Below are 16,330 nucleotides of genomic sequence, written 5' to 3'. Positions count from 1 at the left end.
TACAAAGGGCTCTAAGGGAAGAATGTTTGTGACAAAATAAAGGAGAACAGCTGCAAGGGTTCCATTTAGCCTCTTAGCTCAGAACAAAATTCCTCAAGATTCTTGTCTCTCTTTATCTGGTGAGTTGCCTGGCTGAAGATGCGCAAGACCAAGTTATTTAAGAAATCAATCACCTCCACACCAGGTAAATTAGTCAAACTCAGGCAACCACATCTGGTCTTCAACCAACCCATAAAAGCCTGTCACTCCACTGTTCATCACTCTACACTGGCTTCCCGCTGCACTTGCATCAAATTCAGAACTCTAACCATCGCTTACAAAGCAGTAACTAAAACTGCTCCTGTTTACCTGGGATCCCTCATCCAGGTCTACCAGCGACCAGTAAAAGGCACCTAGTGCTTCCATCACATCAGGGCCCTAAGACACTAGAACAACTCTTCTCCTCTCTTGTCCCTCGATGGTGAAATGAAATTCCATTCCATCTGTGGAGTCTCTTTCTAATTTCAAGAGAAAGCTAAAGACTCAGCTCTTTCAAGAACACTATGCACTTAGCCAGACTCTTCTCCACTGCTGTCCCCAGTGGTAGAAAAGTCTCCCAACTACAGTTGGCTCACACTGTCCTGCTCTACTTCTGGGGTTTTGTGCCCAGCTCTTTGTGAACAACGCAGCACTTGGTACTTTGGACATTATTTGTTGGAGAAGACAGTTTAATTGATGGTGATGATGAGAGATCTCAGATGTAAATTGCTTTGGACAAAAGCATCTGCTATTCAACTCCAATATTGTAAAAACTAATCACTTTTTGTAAAGTTTAAGGAGCAATCCCTGTTTATGTAGAAAATTTCAAATGAACATCTGCATTTGACGAGCTGATTAGGGCAACATTAGCTCTATAAGCCGGCTGTCTTTTTCTCTTAAATACCCGTTCAAAAGAGGCAGCGTGGGATTTGAATCTTGTGTTACTAAAGTCAGTAATGAAATAACATCATCATCATCCTTTATTTAAACCTCCAAATCACTGAGGTTTCCTTCATTTACAATGATCTGGAGTTACAAAAACACGCAAACGGTTTAAACTTTTAAAACAAACCAAAACAAGAAATACCCAGAGAAAAGAATCACACACTGAGGTGAAATCATTTGAGATAATTGGCTTGATCTGTCTAAAAATGAGGTTGTCAATATTAAGAGTATTTTGTTAAAGACTCCACATGCCTGGAGTAAAAAATTAAAAGGTAAAGGTGGACTTGTCAAATTTAGGGGGAATCTGCTAGACTTGAAGCATTGAACTGTCAGTAGTCTGAGTTTGGTAGGGTCCAGTGGACCAGTTCAACATAGATATCTTATTAGATGGCACATCAATTCAGGCAGGGGTTTTCAAACTTTTGAGGGCTAGGGACCCCTTACAGGGCAGACCATTTTCCAAGGACCCCCACACTAACCCTCACACTGACTAAACATATGTTGATTGCCATTTGTACTTCTAGATGCTTTATTTTAAACTCTTTAACTTAAACACAAGCTCTTGTCCAATTGAGGACGCTTTACCTTGGTGGGCTTCATGGCTTCACATAAAGACCCACAACAAATTTTGGTTTTCGTTCGCTGTTCTCAATAAAACCAAACCCAGAATAGCTGTCATCATATTTTCTCAATTTAGCTGGTTTGGGCCTAGCACCACTTGATGAAGTGGACATGCTTAAATATTAATCCATTGTTGCTAGCTGGACCTGCACACCAAATGTGTCCTGAGCAAAGTGACTGATGTGTGACGAGTGAAAGATTTACGCGATATCTCACGATCATATCTGAGATTTTATTGGCCCAAAGCTGACTTGTGTGGGAGTCATTGGTTTAGTGTGGTTGTTTTGTGGCGCTGTGGCCCCTATGTGTATTTAATGACATGGCATTACTTTAATAATTTATTTTAAATAATTTCACGGACCCCCAAGCTGTGGCTCGCAGACCCCCAGGGTTACCTGGATTCCACTTTGAGAACCACTGCTATAGACAATATCACCATAATCTAGCACAGTCAGAAAGACAGCCAATATAACATTTTCTACAGCAGAGGGGAGTTGGATTTGTTTCTTTAAAGAAACCAAATTTCCTACAAAGCTTCCTGATAAGGTTATCAATATGGCTTTTTATTTCAAATGTCTCACTGAGACAAATACCCAGATATCTATACACTGCTACTCTTTCAGTACAACTTCCGTCCAATGTGGATGATACTAAACTGTCAAAGCAACATCTCTGGCCTGGGAAAATGTGTGAATTTTGTTTCACTGCTACTAAGTAGAAGCTTAAGATTTTAAAGTGCAAAACAGAACAGAATTGTATCATCTGCATACAGATGGATATTACAGTCGGTTATATGGGAAACAATATTACTGATGGAAATTGAAAGCAAGACAGGACTTAGAAGTAACCCCTGTGGAACACCTTTTGATAAAGGTAATTCAGACTGAATATCTCCAGCCTTTTGACAAGTTCAAGAAAACAGCAGCACTACGCTGGAAACAATATTATTAACATCTAAATAGTACTGTGCATGAGTCTGAAACCATACAGATGAGGGCTAAGGATAGAATAATTTTACAGAAATATATTGATTTGGTTAGTTAGTTAGTAGTGATTTGATGATTTTGACTGAGAAGATAATTTTGATATTGGATGCCAAATATTAGGGTCACTATTGTCTCTTTATTTGTACAAAGGAGTAACATTAGCAGTCTTCCAAATAGTCAGTGTGCCAAAAAAAGGGGAAATTAAAAATGTGGGTAATATTCTTTGCAATAAATGAGAGGACAGCTTTAAACCGAATGGATCAAAATTGTGTACCCCAGCTGATTTCCAAAGTCAGATGGAGAGAGGGGATAATGTGAATGTAAAGTTAAATGCAAAAGCGACTGCAGATGTCGTAATCAAAGGTCAGCCAGGCAAATCAGGGTTGATTTCTCCTACACTGATCAATGCAGGTTGCTGCATTAACACACTGTCTAATCCAGTCCTTACACTTTTGCCTGTGTTTTGCTCTGTTAAAAGCTTACAAGAAGTGACATAACACTCCATGTTCTTCAAACACATAGTGTCATTCTCAGCAGGGCCCCTTGCACAAAGCTTCTGCATGTGGAGACACTCACAGCATGACAGACCCGTCTCACCGTGTTAAGGTTAAAGCTATTGGACGATCGCTGTTTGGGCAAGGAGTTTGGGGAATCGTCAATCCAATTCCTTGTTGTCACAGCCATAGTGCTTTAAAGTGTTCATGTGAGCACCACAATTTAGACAGAAATACTGGGGAAAAAACATGATCAGATAGATTGTGACAGTTTTTTTTTTCTCAAGACAAGGGTGCAACATCAAGTGAGGACTTTTAAAATCCAGCAGAAAGGACTTTCTGAGGTATTTGAGAGCAGAGAGCAACTTGTGACCATACATCTGGCAGTGTGTCAACTCTGTGCATCTGTTCTTGTTTACCTGAGTGTAAAGCGGCTCATAGATGTCCACTCCGTTGTCCTTGCTCTGTTCGATGAGCATGCTCCCACGTTTCCAGATGAACCGTGCAGGAGGGTTGGAGTTGACAGTGCAGCGCAGAAACACTGTCTTCTCCTGATAGTAACTGCCGCGCACATCGCTGATGGTCTGGTGTACCGTCAGAACTGGTGTATCAAGGTCTGCAAACCACACAGAAAAGGAAGCAATAAAATAATGTTTAAAGCTGCAAGGGGACAATATTGCTTTTTGTAAGCAAAAGTTGTTGACATGCATCCATACATTTTCTTTTATTCTGTTTTCTAGAGGTCAGAAATTACTGTTGGCTGCTCTCTAAGAGATCATTATTCATCATCTATTTATGTTGTTCTCTTAGCAGCAGGTTTTCCTGTGAAAGCAAGGTAGTTTCTCAAGATCTCAAGAAAACAGCCAGAAATTAAGAATTTTAACAGGAAAATGGATTAAAAAACTGCACAGATATATGCCCACTTCAGGATTTCCTGGGTACAAATCATAAATTCAAAACTAAAGGGATTCAGCCAGATGTTTCAGATGGCTATCCACCCGACTAGTTTAAAGGTTTGTGGCTGTCTGATAATAGGAAGTCAGTCATTTCCCCTGTTAAGAAGTGTAATTCATGTAAAACTTGAAATAACTGTCATTGTGAATGGGAGATCAGGTCAGGTATGGGTAAGATACCAGTTCAGCACTTTACTGCGTCAACCTTGGTCCTGTACTCCTCTGGCCTCCTGATAGTCATCCTCCAGGCCTGCGCCAGTCCCATGCCCCATCTTTCCAAGTGTCCCCCAGCTGCCCCCTCCACAAATTGGGTCACACCCCCATATTTGGACCAGCCCACCAGGTCCCGGGCACCCAGTTTGTCTTAAGCTGGATCAGACCAGTACAAGCACAGCTGGTGTTCCCGTATCAAACAGCTCTTCTTTCCTATTCCTGCTTTCCTGAGCATGTCAGCATAAGACACGGTCTTGCCAATGATACCAAAAGATGTGATGAAGAGGAGTTCTCACAAAGGAGTCTACACAGTGCCTCTGGCCATCAGTTAACATCCAGCTCTCACAAGAGTATAGTAAGACCAGAAGGACCAAGGACTGAAAGTCTCTGTTTTTTGCCTGTCTTGCTCAGCGAGTCCATTGCCCCATGGGTGTATCTAAGTCTCTGTTTGATCACAGCCTCGGAGTCAGCTGATTGATGGATTATGCAGCTAAGGTAGGTGAACTGCTCTACAACATACATACTGTCACCATTCATAGACACAGATTCAATGGCAGCATCCAAAGCATCTCCAAATGCCTGTATCTTTGTTTTGACCCAAGAGATGTGCTTTCACAACACTCCAGCCTCCTCACTCAGCCCCTAAAAGGATATCTACAGTCTCCAAAAGGATCACAGCATCATTAGCAAAGTCCAGATCAATGATCTGGACATCACCAAATGACACTCCACAGTTTTCTGCCCGTTACCCGCCCCATTATCCAGTCCATTCAGGTACTGAAGAGTGTAGGGGCCGCCTCACCCTCACCTTAGGTCAGAGGTGAAGCCATCACACTTAACAGCACTCTCTGGACCAGAATATTGGGCAGATATCGGCTGGGTGAGTGAATGTCGGATCCCTCCCTCACCAAGTCGAACACTTTTCGGAAGTCAACATAGGTTGCAAACAACCCTGGATTGAATTTCCGAAAGTGCTCAATGAGAACACCTCTGAGGTGTAAAGCTTGACTGTTTAAGCTACTGGTGTTGGAGCAGATACTGCCAAACTCCTGTTCCTCAGTATCAGTGCAAGGACCTGAATCAACAATGTCCCTCTTCCAGCCAGTATGATGTGAATGGGCAGTGCACAACTGGTAAACATTGTTTGATTGCTGGAAAAAAAGAACGGGAAAGGCCTGATTCCCAAAACGGTTGTGCAGCTCGCAACACATGCAAAAGATTAAATACACCCTGAAATGCACTGCAGAGAAGAAAGTGTCAATGTTGCCAATGTGGTCTGTGTATGTTGAAATGCACATATTTAAATTGGAGTGCCATTGTTATTGAGGAAAAGTTGTCCCTCTACATGCAAATAAGTCTAATTTTAGGTAACATCTCATCCAGGAACACCAACAGCAACACAGAGAGTAAAAAAATACCATCTTCACTGAAGTATTTATGAGATGCTGTGCATAAAATTTCCATTCATCAAACACACATTCTGCCTTTGTATGAACTGAAATAAAAAACTATTTCTCTGACATTTCACTTCATCCACATGTGTGGAGAGGTCTGGGGCTGTTAGATATCTTTGAGCTGTCCTTGCCTACTCCATTTATGGAGGAAGCTTTGTTTAAACCGGTAAACACTTTTCCAGGCTGGCCTCACCACAACCTTCAAAGTTTTCCATCCCAGCTCATTATCTTTGTGTGGACAAAACTGAGCTCTGTCTTCATGACGCTGCAGCTCCCGCAGGGTAAAGGAGCAGAAAGCTTGTCACCATATTCAGACTCAAAACACAAACAATCTGTACAGAAGGACACATTTTTAGGTGTCTTTGTGCTTCAGTGTCACAAGTTTTATATTCATTGTGAATCAAATTATGAGAAAAAGCAGACAGTGGATATTAACACCTGCAATCCAGCCTCAAATGGATCAAAACATAAGAATACTACAGAATTTGAGCAAAGTTCTGTTGGTATGATGCTGTTGCTTTTTTCAGCACAACATTGGCAAGATTATGTGTGGCAGCTATGGGTTTTGGTAACTGGGACACAACAGTAAACAGGGGCAAACAAGTGCTGTTTGTTGGCTGAAATGCCCACCCACACTGACCAAAACCGTCCAAACAGTTTCTATTGATCCCAACATCTGACAAGCACAAACGTCCAAACAATCTTAACATCTCCCTCCATAGCTGTGACTCTGTCACACACTAGGTTTTTTACTTTTTTTCTGTCATTTTTTATCTCTTTGCCTCATTTTTCCGCACATTTCCTTCATGGGAGTGTCATCTCCAGTTTCCTCCGGTGGATAGGATTTCAGCGGCTGTCACGAGCGTGGAGGATGCTCTCCCCTGGTTTCTGCCATCTCTCCTAAACTCACTGCCACTTTCACTCCTCGTCACCCTCTCTCCCTCGCTCTGTATCCCCTCCTTGCTTGCTCCTCGCCTCTATCTCTCACAGGGCAGAGTGTAAAGTGAGAGTGTGTAATCCTGATTCTTTGCTGCCTAATTGGACTGTTGCAGACTTCAAACGTCATGGAAACAATTTCTGCCAACACCAGTGTAGCCTTTTCACCCCTTTCACTGCCTTTCCCTTTTACTTCTCCTCTTTCCTCTCACCTTCTCTTTTAAGTTCTCTGTTCCTGTCCTTTAAAAAGGCATTGGGCATCGAAAAGGAAAAGGCCTTTTCAACAGTAAAGGGGAGGCATTTGCATTTTATGTTTATTTTGTTATGATCTTTGAGAGAGCTGTAAAAATGGGCACAGCTGTCAGACACATAGGAACATCTGGATGTGAATGGAAGCCTTTATCGTAGCATCACAGTACCTCTGAAGTTCAAAGGCAAGAGCTCTGGGAAAATAGTGGCACATGAACACAAAAAGGCAACTTGAACTCGTTCAGGTGAGTATGTAGCTCAGAGAAAAGGAAGAAAAAGGCCAAGCATTGCATGAGATTGCAGCTTTCTTTGAAAGTGGGAGTCACAGGGTCATGGAAACATTTACCAATTCATAGGATGAAGAGAACTATCTTGCATGCTTTGAAGTTAGGTACAGTGTGCAGAAATCAGGGTGAGTTAGAGCAGGTGTGACGCTGGAACTATAAGGAAGATGCTTGTGACTACAGATGTTGAGTCACATCGTCTTCACTTTACTTTTAGAATTAATAAAAGACTTGATTTTTTTTTTTAACTCAGGGGCTTTAGTGCCAGATTTCTTAGTCTTCTGTTGTGAGTCTGAGTGTTCTGAGTGTTCTGAGTGTCGTAATGTTGTAAAAAGACTGAGACATACACACCCCTCCAAAGGTATTGGAACAGTGAGGGTAATTCCTTTTTTGTGAAGCTGAGAGAAGAATGAAAATCAATCAGAGCTATTGCACAAACATTGGCCATAGCAGTACAACCATTTGGAATATCCCTAAGAACAAAGAAACCACTGGTATACTAAGTAACAGATGTCAAACAGGCAGACCAAGGAAAACAGCAGCAGTTGATGACTGAAACATTGTGCGTTCTTTAAAGATAGACCCTAAAACAACTGTTAGTGACATCAGCAACAACCTCCAGAGGACAGGAGTGAAGGTATCACCATCTACTGTTCACAGAAGACTTCATGAACTAAAGTACAGAGGCTACACCAGAAGATGCAAACCACTCATTAGGAAGAACAACGGGCTTTACTTAGCCTTACTGTCCCAATACTTTTGGAGAGGAGTGTACATAATAGATATTTACACTGAGCCAGATTAGACCTTGTGATGACCTTTTTATGTAATCGCCCCAAAAGGGATGCTGTTAAGAGAAAACGATGGCTCCCACAACCGCTTTTCACTGTACAATTCATTCATCCTCTTTTATTTTAAGATTCTTTTCAAAGAATTGGACTTGAACTGTATAAAAGAACCCATCCTACTATGCTTATGCTTGATCATTTTATATACTGTTAAAAAGATTCTAACGATATATACATGTACAGCATCATATGCTGTATGTAACCTGACTAAGCTGCTCACAGTTACGCACTGTGGTCTTTTTGTGCTTTCTCTTATTTGAGACTTCTCTGCCATTCAGCTCAGCTTTCCGTTGAAGTGCTCACCTGTTTCCTCTCCTTTCATCTCCCCGCGAACACCCTCATTTATAAAACGACAACCCGCAGATTGTGACAAAAGGCCCAGCAGGGAAGTGGACAGTGAGGTACCAGCAGTCCCTCTAAAAGCCTCTGCCAGCAAACAGGCCATCAAACCTGGGCAGCTATCAAAGATATTGGCCTCCTGCTCCTGCCACATGTGCCTGAGTGTGTGAAAAGAGATCTAGGGAAAGAGCAGGCACCTTTGTGAGTTTCCATTAGCAAACATGTGCACACATATGTATATGTGTGTTTGGGTCACTGTGTATTTGTCCAGAGGCTTTTTGTTTCATTTTAAAAGGTAATTTTCAGCAGATGGTGAATCAGAGCTGACGAACGCTGTGTGTTAGTGTGTGTCAGAGAGTGAGTGAGTATTGGCTGTCATTCTGTTTGCTTGGTGGTGAATGTGGAGAGAGTGGAAAGTGACAGGTTGACAGAGAGAGAAGCTGATACAGACAGGTAGATTCTCGGAAATGTCATGTATTTTTAAATGGACTGGTACTGTAGAGTCACTGAGAGGTCCTTGTTCATCCTGATACAGGAACAAGGTTTCTGACAGTAGGACCAGCAAGATAATGGCAAAAGTCAAAACAGTAAACTTCAAGACAATAAGGCATGTTTCACGCCTCTTTCAATCTCTTTAAAACTTTCAAAATAAACTGCACTAAACTTCAGTTTAGGGTTAGTGTACTGGTTAAGCTAACGGTTAAAACATCAAAAGCTTAAATTTAAAAACCTTATTAGAAAATATTTAATAAAGCTGAGTTAATATTCTGCTTACATGAAAAAAGCTTGTCCTTCATTAAGACATTGTAACGCAGCCAGCGTATCTTACACAGCTAACAAGGCTATCTAGCTGAGCTAACTTAGCTATAGATAACAGAGCTATGTAGCCAACATAGATGTTACTAAGTCAAAGCTAAGATCACAAAGAAGCTATAAGCTACATATGTATGTTATCTACATAGCAACATTAGCTTTAGCTATGTTTGCTAAAGCTAACTTAGCAACATTGGCTTATGTAGTAATGCTGATTAGCTAGCGTAGATATTTTAGCTTTAGCTAAAGCTAACAAAGCTAAAGCTATCCAAAGCTCGAGTAGCTACTTCTGAAACAGCTCTTTACATAATTTAACCTCAGATTAGACTTCTGACCTTTTACTCTTTTATTTTGGAAATGGTGCTTAGTCTGTAATGTTTACAATGTGATTGTTTTATTAAAGGAACTGCTGCTTTTGTTTATGAATAAATTTGAATCAAACAAAAAAATCAAAAACTGAAAATAGGTAGTCCCAGCAAATCAGAGTTTCTTTTCTGGGATATACATGGTCTCTGATGAACCGTCTCTAATAGTGGTCATCAGAAATGTAAGGTCTGCAGCTAGACCCTCTCATCAAGCCACTGATGACACCACATTTCCAAATGTTCCCAATAAAAGCACTTGAGAAAAATAACAACTACAGACTTTAAATGTGAAGAGCCAATATAGAGCTTTCCAATATGGCAGCAACAATCGTTGGGCTTAGAAGTTCACTTCAGAAAGGGTGACATCACTGGGTCTCCATCCATGTTTTATGTAACCCATGTTTACATTGTCCACACAGTCTCATTTACAGTTTAATGTTTTTCGTGAGTTGTTGGCTAGCAGTAGTGGGGAGAAAAATCACCACTCTCTTTGGTTTTCATTTGCCAAGTTTGTTTACTGAAAGCTGAGTTTGACCATGAAAGGTGTTGAAAGATTTCCAGTTTTTAGAGTTGGGTCTGTGGATGGTGTGAATTTATTTTAGTAATGTGTGGTGTGCTGTTTTAGCTTCACCCCTGCTCTCTACACAGAACAGAAAGAAATGTTGAATCTATCAATATCTGTCTTCATGTGATGACAGCCAATGTTTTAGTTTTTTTGTCTGTTAAGTCTCTTAAAATCAGGCTTTACAAGTACCAGTAAACTGTTTCTGCTGCTGTGCATTTCCAAATTCCTTTATTGAAGCCATGGCTGCAACAGAGACAATACTTCTCCAGCTTTTTCCACATGACAGTTTTGTTCTTATAGCTTTTATATCCAGGCTCCCTGTGTGAGTCTAACTTTGCTCTGTTTGGGCCCTTAAGTAAATAGAACCATGAGATGAAACTGCAAGTGTACAGAAATACAATATGAAACTTTAATGAAGCTTCTGATTTCCCCAAAGTCCTGCCTTTGCACACAGCTTAGATCAATTGCACTGCACTGCTTTTGTTAGCCCTGGCTTTTAATGTACATCCACGCTCCACAAGTCCAGGCTGCACTGGTGTTGTTTTCAGCTTAGACAGCATGCAGTGGTGCTGATACAAAGACATTTTAGCCGTTGTTTAGGTCGGCCGTCAGCTTGGGGAAATGCATATAGACAAAGCAATCTATACTGTTACTACTGTGGATAAAAAGTGATGCTTGACTTCTGTGGCCTGCAGACTAAGAATCAGAAAGTCAGTTTGTTTTTTGTGTCCAATTTGTCCTCCAAGAAAAGCTCTGGCATGTTTGTTCTAGTGGTCTACAAATGTTTCAAAAAGATTACTGGGAATATGAGGATGAAGATTTCAAAATCCACTATAATTTACTTAACAAAACTATGCCTATGATATTGCATAATAAATGGTCAGTAAATAAAACTGAAAACTATGTAATGTATATGTAGTACTGTGATTGATCTGTAGGATGAAAGAAATCAGGGGACTTTGTTTCACAGCTAAGACTTCCAGCTCTCTGTTTTTTTTTTTTTTTTTTTTTTTTGTAACCAGCCAGCAGCAGGTTTGACTTGCTCCTGACTTTACCACAAAATGTGCAGCGTTTGTTATTCCTTCAAAGTGTTTTTGCTTTATTGCATGTGCACAAGAGCCTTGAACAACATTCGGATTAAAAATATAAGAACACAGAAAACACACAATGAACGTCCTTCACTGCATTCAAATCTACAAGGTTGCAGCTATTGAGTTCTCCTTAGACCGTGGGTTGTATGTCTGACAGCTTTTTAAGACACCTGGAAACAATCTATCTATCTATCTATCTATCTATCTATCTATCTATCTATCTAAATTCATCATTACAAAATGGACATTTCAAGGCTTTTTTGTTTTAATCTTGATGATGAAGGCTTACATCTCACAACAATCTAAAGTCAACTATCTCAAAATTAGAATGTCACAAAAAGGATTTATAATACATGATTGTTGACCAGATATGCAACGTGGCATTGACCCATCAGTCCGTGGCACTGCTGGGGTGTTATGAAGCCCAGGTTGCTCTGACAGCAGCCTTCAGTTCATCTGTATTGTTGAGTCTGGTGTCTCATGTTCCTCTTGACGTTTCCCCTGATATTCTCAACGGGGTTCAGGTCAGGCCAGTTGGCTGGCCAACTGAACACAGTAATACCATGGTCAAAAGACCAGTTTCTGGTTTGGCTTCACCATGGGTATGTGCCAAGTCCTGCTGGAAAAAGAAATTAGAATCTCCATAAGTTTCTACGAAGATGGAAGCATGAAGCACTCTTTAAATCTTTTGGGGGCAGCATTGACTCTGGTCTTGATAAAGCACAGTGGACCAACAGCAGCAGATGATATGGCGCCCCAAACCATCACTGACAGCAAAACCTGAAAACACTGGATTTCAAGCACCTCAGATTCTGTCCCTCTTAGATCTTCCTCCTGACTCTGGAACCTTGATTTCCAAATGAAATTAAAACTATAGTTTCATCAGAAAAAAATGGAACAATTAGCAATGTTCCTGTTTTTTACTCCTTAGCTCATGTGAGAGGCTTATGACACTATAACATGATTCCAGATTGGCTGGACACTGAGAACACAATCCATTTCCTGGACCTGTCTGTGTAGTGGCTTTTGATCCACAGACTCCAGCTTCAGTCTACTCCTTGAGAAGCTCCTCTAAATTCTTGAATCTGCTTTATTTGACAATCTTCTGAAGGCTCAGCTCATTCCTATTGCTTGTGCACCTTTTCTTACAACACTTCCAGTCATTTTTCCCATAAATGTGCTTTGATGGAGCCTCTGAGAACAGCCTGCCTTTTCAATGATGACCCTCTGTGGCTTTCCCTCTTTGTGGAGCCTAAGAAAAGATAGTCTTCTGGACATCTGTCAAGTCAGCAGTCTTCCCCATAGTTGTGGTTGTGTAAACTGAAACAGTAAGATAATGAAGACTCAGGAAACCTTTTCAAATTGGATTTTTTACACATTAATCCAACATTGGGATGTTTTTTTTATTATTATTATTTTTGTGAGCTGTAGGCTGAAATCATCAAGATTAAAACAACATAAAAAGTATTGAAATGCCTCTCTTTGTATGAGATGAGCCTAGAGGTTTTCCTGTTTAATTGTAAGTATGGTATTTATTTCACAAATAAGAGCTCATGCTTCTTTTTAATAGTCAAATATATCACTAGTTAAGATAAAAAGGCTTTAGGAAAAGGTACTTCATATGACTGGTACCCTGCAGCAGAACTTTCAGGCAAAAAAACAACACTATCACAAATTTCCATGGTGATTGTCTTTCTTGATTTTTCAAGTCATAAAGAGGCATAATAATTATTTAAATCTGTTTCAAAACTGGCTCAAATTTCCTCAAAGGAGTTAAATTCCTTTGATTGAGAAAATACCAAAAATGGCATCGCTCAAGTTTTATTATATCAGACAGAAAAAGTAACTCAAAATGTTTTTTGAGTTAGATCCTGTTAGACCTAGCCTTGCAAAGCAGATGGTTATGCCAGTTTACTTGCGTTTCATTAGCAAATCCATCATGCAAAGCTCCCGTCTAAACCGTTTGGGCCTGCTTAGAAAGTGACAGGACCAATCAGTGATGAGGGACAGTACTTTCAGGCGCGGTGGAGTTGTGACGTAAGCAAGCAGCAACAAGAGGCAAACTGTGGCGGAAGAGATTAGCATGGATGCTGCTGGAAGCGACAGTTTAATCAGAACTTGACGACATTTCTCTGTTAAAAGGAGGACAAAGAACAGCATTGAGTTGTTTTTTTTCTTTTCAAAAACGACAAAAGTCGTGTACTGACATGTCACCATGGTTCACGTTATTCCTCTGTAGCTGCTCACGCGCACCTCAGTTGTGGCTACATCACGTGTTTTGTTGCTCTGATTGACCTGTGAAAATGTGACAGACAGACCGTTCATCCAATCACACTCTGAGTTTTTTTCAAAGCTTCTGCCCTTTCCCAAAAGCTTAGTATTGAAGGTTTTCCAGATGGATGTGTGAAACAACTCCATTTGGTGTGTCAGGTTATGTTAGACCAGCTTCATGTTAGAAAAATTTCTTCATCAATAGAAGAAAAAATGAAGTGTATTTTTGCTCCTCTATTTTTGGATTAATCGAAGGTCCTAATTAATTCCAATAAGATTAACTCCTTCATATACACAAACATGCACTTCAAAATTACCAACTTGTTTGAGGTATTCCCTGAAGGTGAAGACAGAGGAATTTCAGTCAGGTATTCCAATCATGTTTGCTCCTGAAGATGATGTTTGTTGTTTTAATACAAATTTCAGGGCGAGCTAACGAGCAGAAAGAAGCCCGCCTGCACTGACTTTGTTTGCTTGTTATCTGAAGAATCAGACGATCAGAAATGTGATCAGAATTACAATTCTGATACGCAACCCTGCTAGCAAATGAAGTAACCCTCAATGGAGGAGAATGCAATGCAGCTAGAATAACATGATGCCTTTTCTTCATCAAAATGAAGACCTCTTAATCCTGCAACACAGATTAAATTAAAGAGATTATTTGGAACAAAATTATACCTGCATTTGCAGAATCTTAAAGACACCCCAAATAATATGCCTGCATGCTTCAGCTCTTAACAATCATAGCTCAAAAGTCTGCCAGAAATCACTGTACTAGCCTTGACACTGATGGAAACAGAGATTTACTCTAAAGCAATCCATCCGAGCGGTCAGGGTTGACCGAGTGTGTTTTCGTAACAAGTTGACCTCTGCAGGGTGCTTTCCCCCGCAGGAGGACACCCTGGACTCCAAATCCTCTTTGATTTCCAATAACATGTCCTGTTCTTTAATAGCTCTCTAGGAGTAGACAGCCATTAGGGGACCAAAGAGAAGATGACAGGTTCAATTGAGTGTGAGCGTACAACGGAGGAGAATAAGGTGTGCTGTGGTGTATGTGTGTGATGCAGAGACGTGATTGTGTGGTTAAGGATAGCCATGTTCAGGGTCTCTTGTACAACGCAGAACAGCGAGTGCCACAGCGAACACAGCCTTAATTCACTGAAGGTCGCTGCAGAATCCATTATCAGTTCCCTGAAAATGAAGACCAAAGAAATGATGCATGTATGTGGAAAACCCACGGTTATTCACTTTATTCATGTTAAACTAATGTGGGAAAAAGCGTTTTATGTTCACCACAGAATAAGTAGGTAGGATTGGGTGCTGCTTTAAACCTTCATTCTTAGGCTGGTGCATTTTGCTGAATAGCTCCAACTGTCTGGCTGGTCCAACAGTCTCTTTCAAGAATCAACATTTCAAGAAACCCTCCCTTATTGAACACAGATATTCACTGGCTTCAGTGCTCCAAGCATCTCTTTTTCTGATATTTCCCTAACCTGCTTGTAAAAGTGCTACCTGAGGGCTTCTTTAAAGTCCAGTTGATATTTGTTTTCTTGGTGGTTGGTTTGATTTTTAGGTGAAATCCTTCATCACAGATATATTGAATCATCACAGAAGGTTGACTTTCAAGAAGAAAACAGCAGCTAAGAAACAGCTAAGACTAAGCATAAAAATGTTCTCTCTATTTTAAAATGTCCTTATCTGCTAAATAACAGGGAATCTATTAGGTCTAATTTAACAAAAACACATAACAGCTTCTTTTTAATTGGAAACAGTTTCTTTTAAAGATGTTATCCCTGCATTTATCAGTATTGTGTGTTTTATTGTAATCAGGGTGAAAAGGAGAATCTGCTGCCTTTAAGCAGTAAACACCAATTAATTATCTGTCACTTTCATTAAGTCAAATGAAGGGCTTACAAACACTGTTTTTAAAGCAATTACACTGTGATGTCATTAATTCACATTATGTAATTTTAAATCAATTAAGGCAGTTAAATAATTTTTAAATTACATACAAAATATTGTCATAACAACCTTGATTAATTAATATGGATAGATATAATTGTTAAATTGTCGCCACCATTGTAAAGTTAATATGCTATCTGCATTTCTCTGCCTCTAAATATACTCTCTCTAAATATACAACGTTTGATATAAAGGCATTGAGAGCTTTATTTCTGTAGACAATGATATTTACAGTTCTAACTTTCCCAACATTTAAGAGTCAGAAAGCAGCCACAAGCTGCTTTTTTCTAGTGTGAACTTAGGACGGTGCACTGATGAAATATCTTCATCATGAAGGAGTAATACCAGGAGCTGGGGTTTTTCCAGGGAAATTTACCACAAGTCCTATGACTGACACATGTTAATCATGCAGATCTCAAACTATGTCAGGCAGATGTTTGCATGTATTATAGAGAGTTGGACAGATCCAGCAGAGAGCCCTCCACTGTTAGTTTACAGCATTTTATAGTCAAGAAAGACTCGTTTTCTTGTGGGTGGTTTCAGCTCATTCAATGGATTCGTCTAAAGCTAGAAGAGATATGACTGCTTTATTTTTAAAGATTTTGAAACATTCTTGGACTATAATATACCTAAATATACATATGAATTTTACTGCTTTACAGGGACTTGCATTTAACATAGAATGACTAATCAATCAACATTTGACAAAGTGCAATCAAGGCCAATCTCATAGGCCGTCATCTTTAACACTGAGCCTAAACAGCGTTTGATAAGAAGTAACAGAATTCTTAGATGAAATCCTATCCTGGTCTCAAAGATGCGTTCCCTGTCAATAACTTTTTACTTTTTTACTTTTTACATGGAAAATTGTGGTCAATATAATTTGACTACTTTGACATAAAAAACACACAAAAAACTCTTTA

At 39.9% G+C, this 16,330-nt stretch overlaps 1 protein-coding gene across 6 annotated transcripts in view; it reads right to left on the bottom strand.

The window, feature by feature from the left end:
* The window catches only part of LOC121514859 (MAM domain-containing glycosylphosphatidylinositol anchor protein 1), a 412,064-nt gene that overhangs the window by 219,125 nt on the left and 176,609 nt on the right, over positions 1 to 16,330 (bottom strand). For all 6 annotated transcript variants that reach the window (XR_005992331.1, XR_005992332.1, XR_005992333.1 and 3 more), the window contains exon 5: positions 3,484 to 3,680. Coding sequence is in view for 3 of the 6 variants with exons in the window: in XM_041795251.1 (XP_041651185.1) it covers positions 3,484 to 3,680 (197 nt within the window). In the remaining 3 variants the exon portion in view is untranslated. The remainder of the gene's footprint in view (positions 1 to 3,483; positions 3,681 to 16,330) is intronic.

The sequence above is a fragment of the Cheilinus undulatus genome, linkage group 1 (assembly GCF_018320785.1).
Source record: "Cheilinus undulatus linkage group 1, ASM1832078v1, whole genome shotgun sequence".
In the NCBI taxonomy this organism is placed as follows: domain Eukaryota; kingdom Metazoa; phylum Chordata; class Actinopteri; order Labriformes; family Labridae; genus Cheilinus; species Cheilinus undulatus.
The sequence above is the reverse complement of the archived record's forward strand: the minus strand, read 5'-3'. Positions and strand labels throughout refer to the sequence as shown.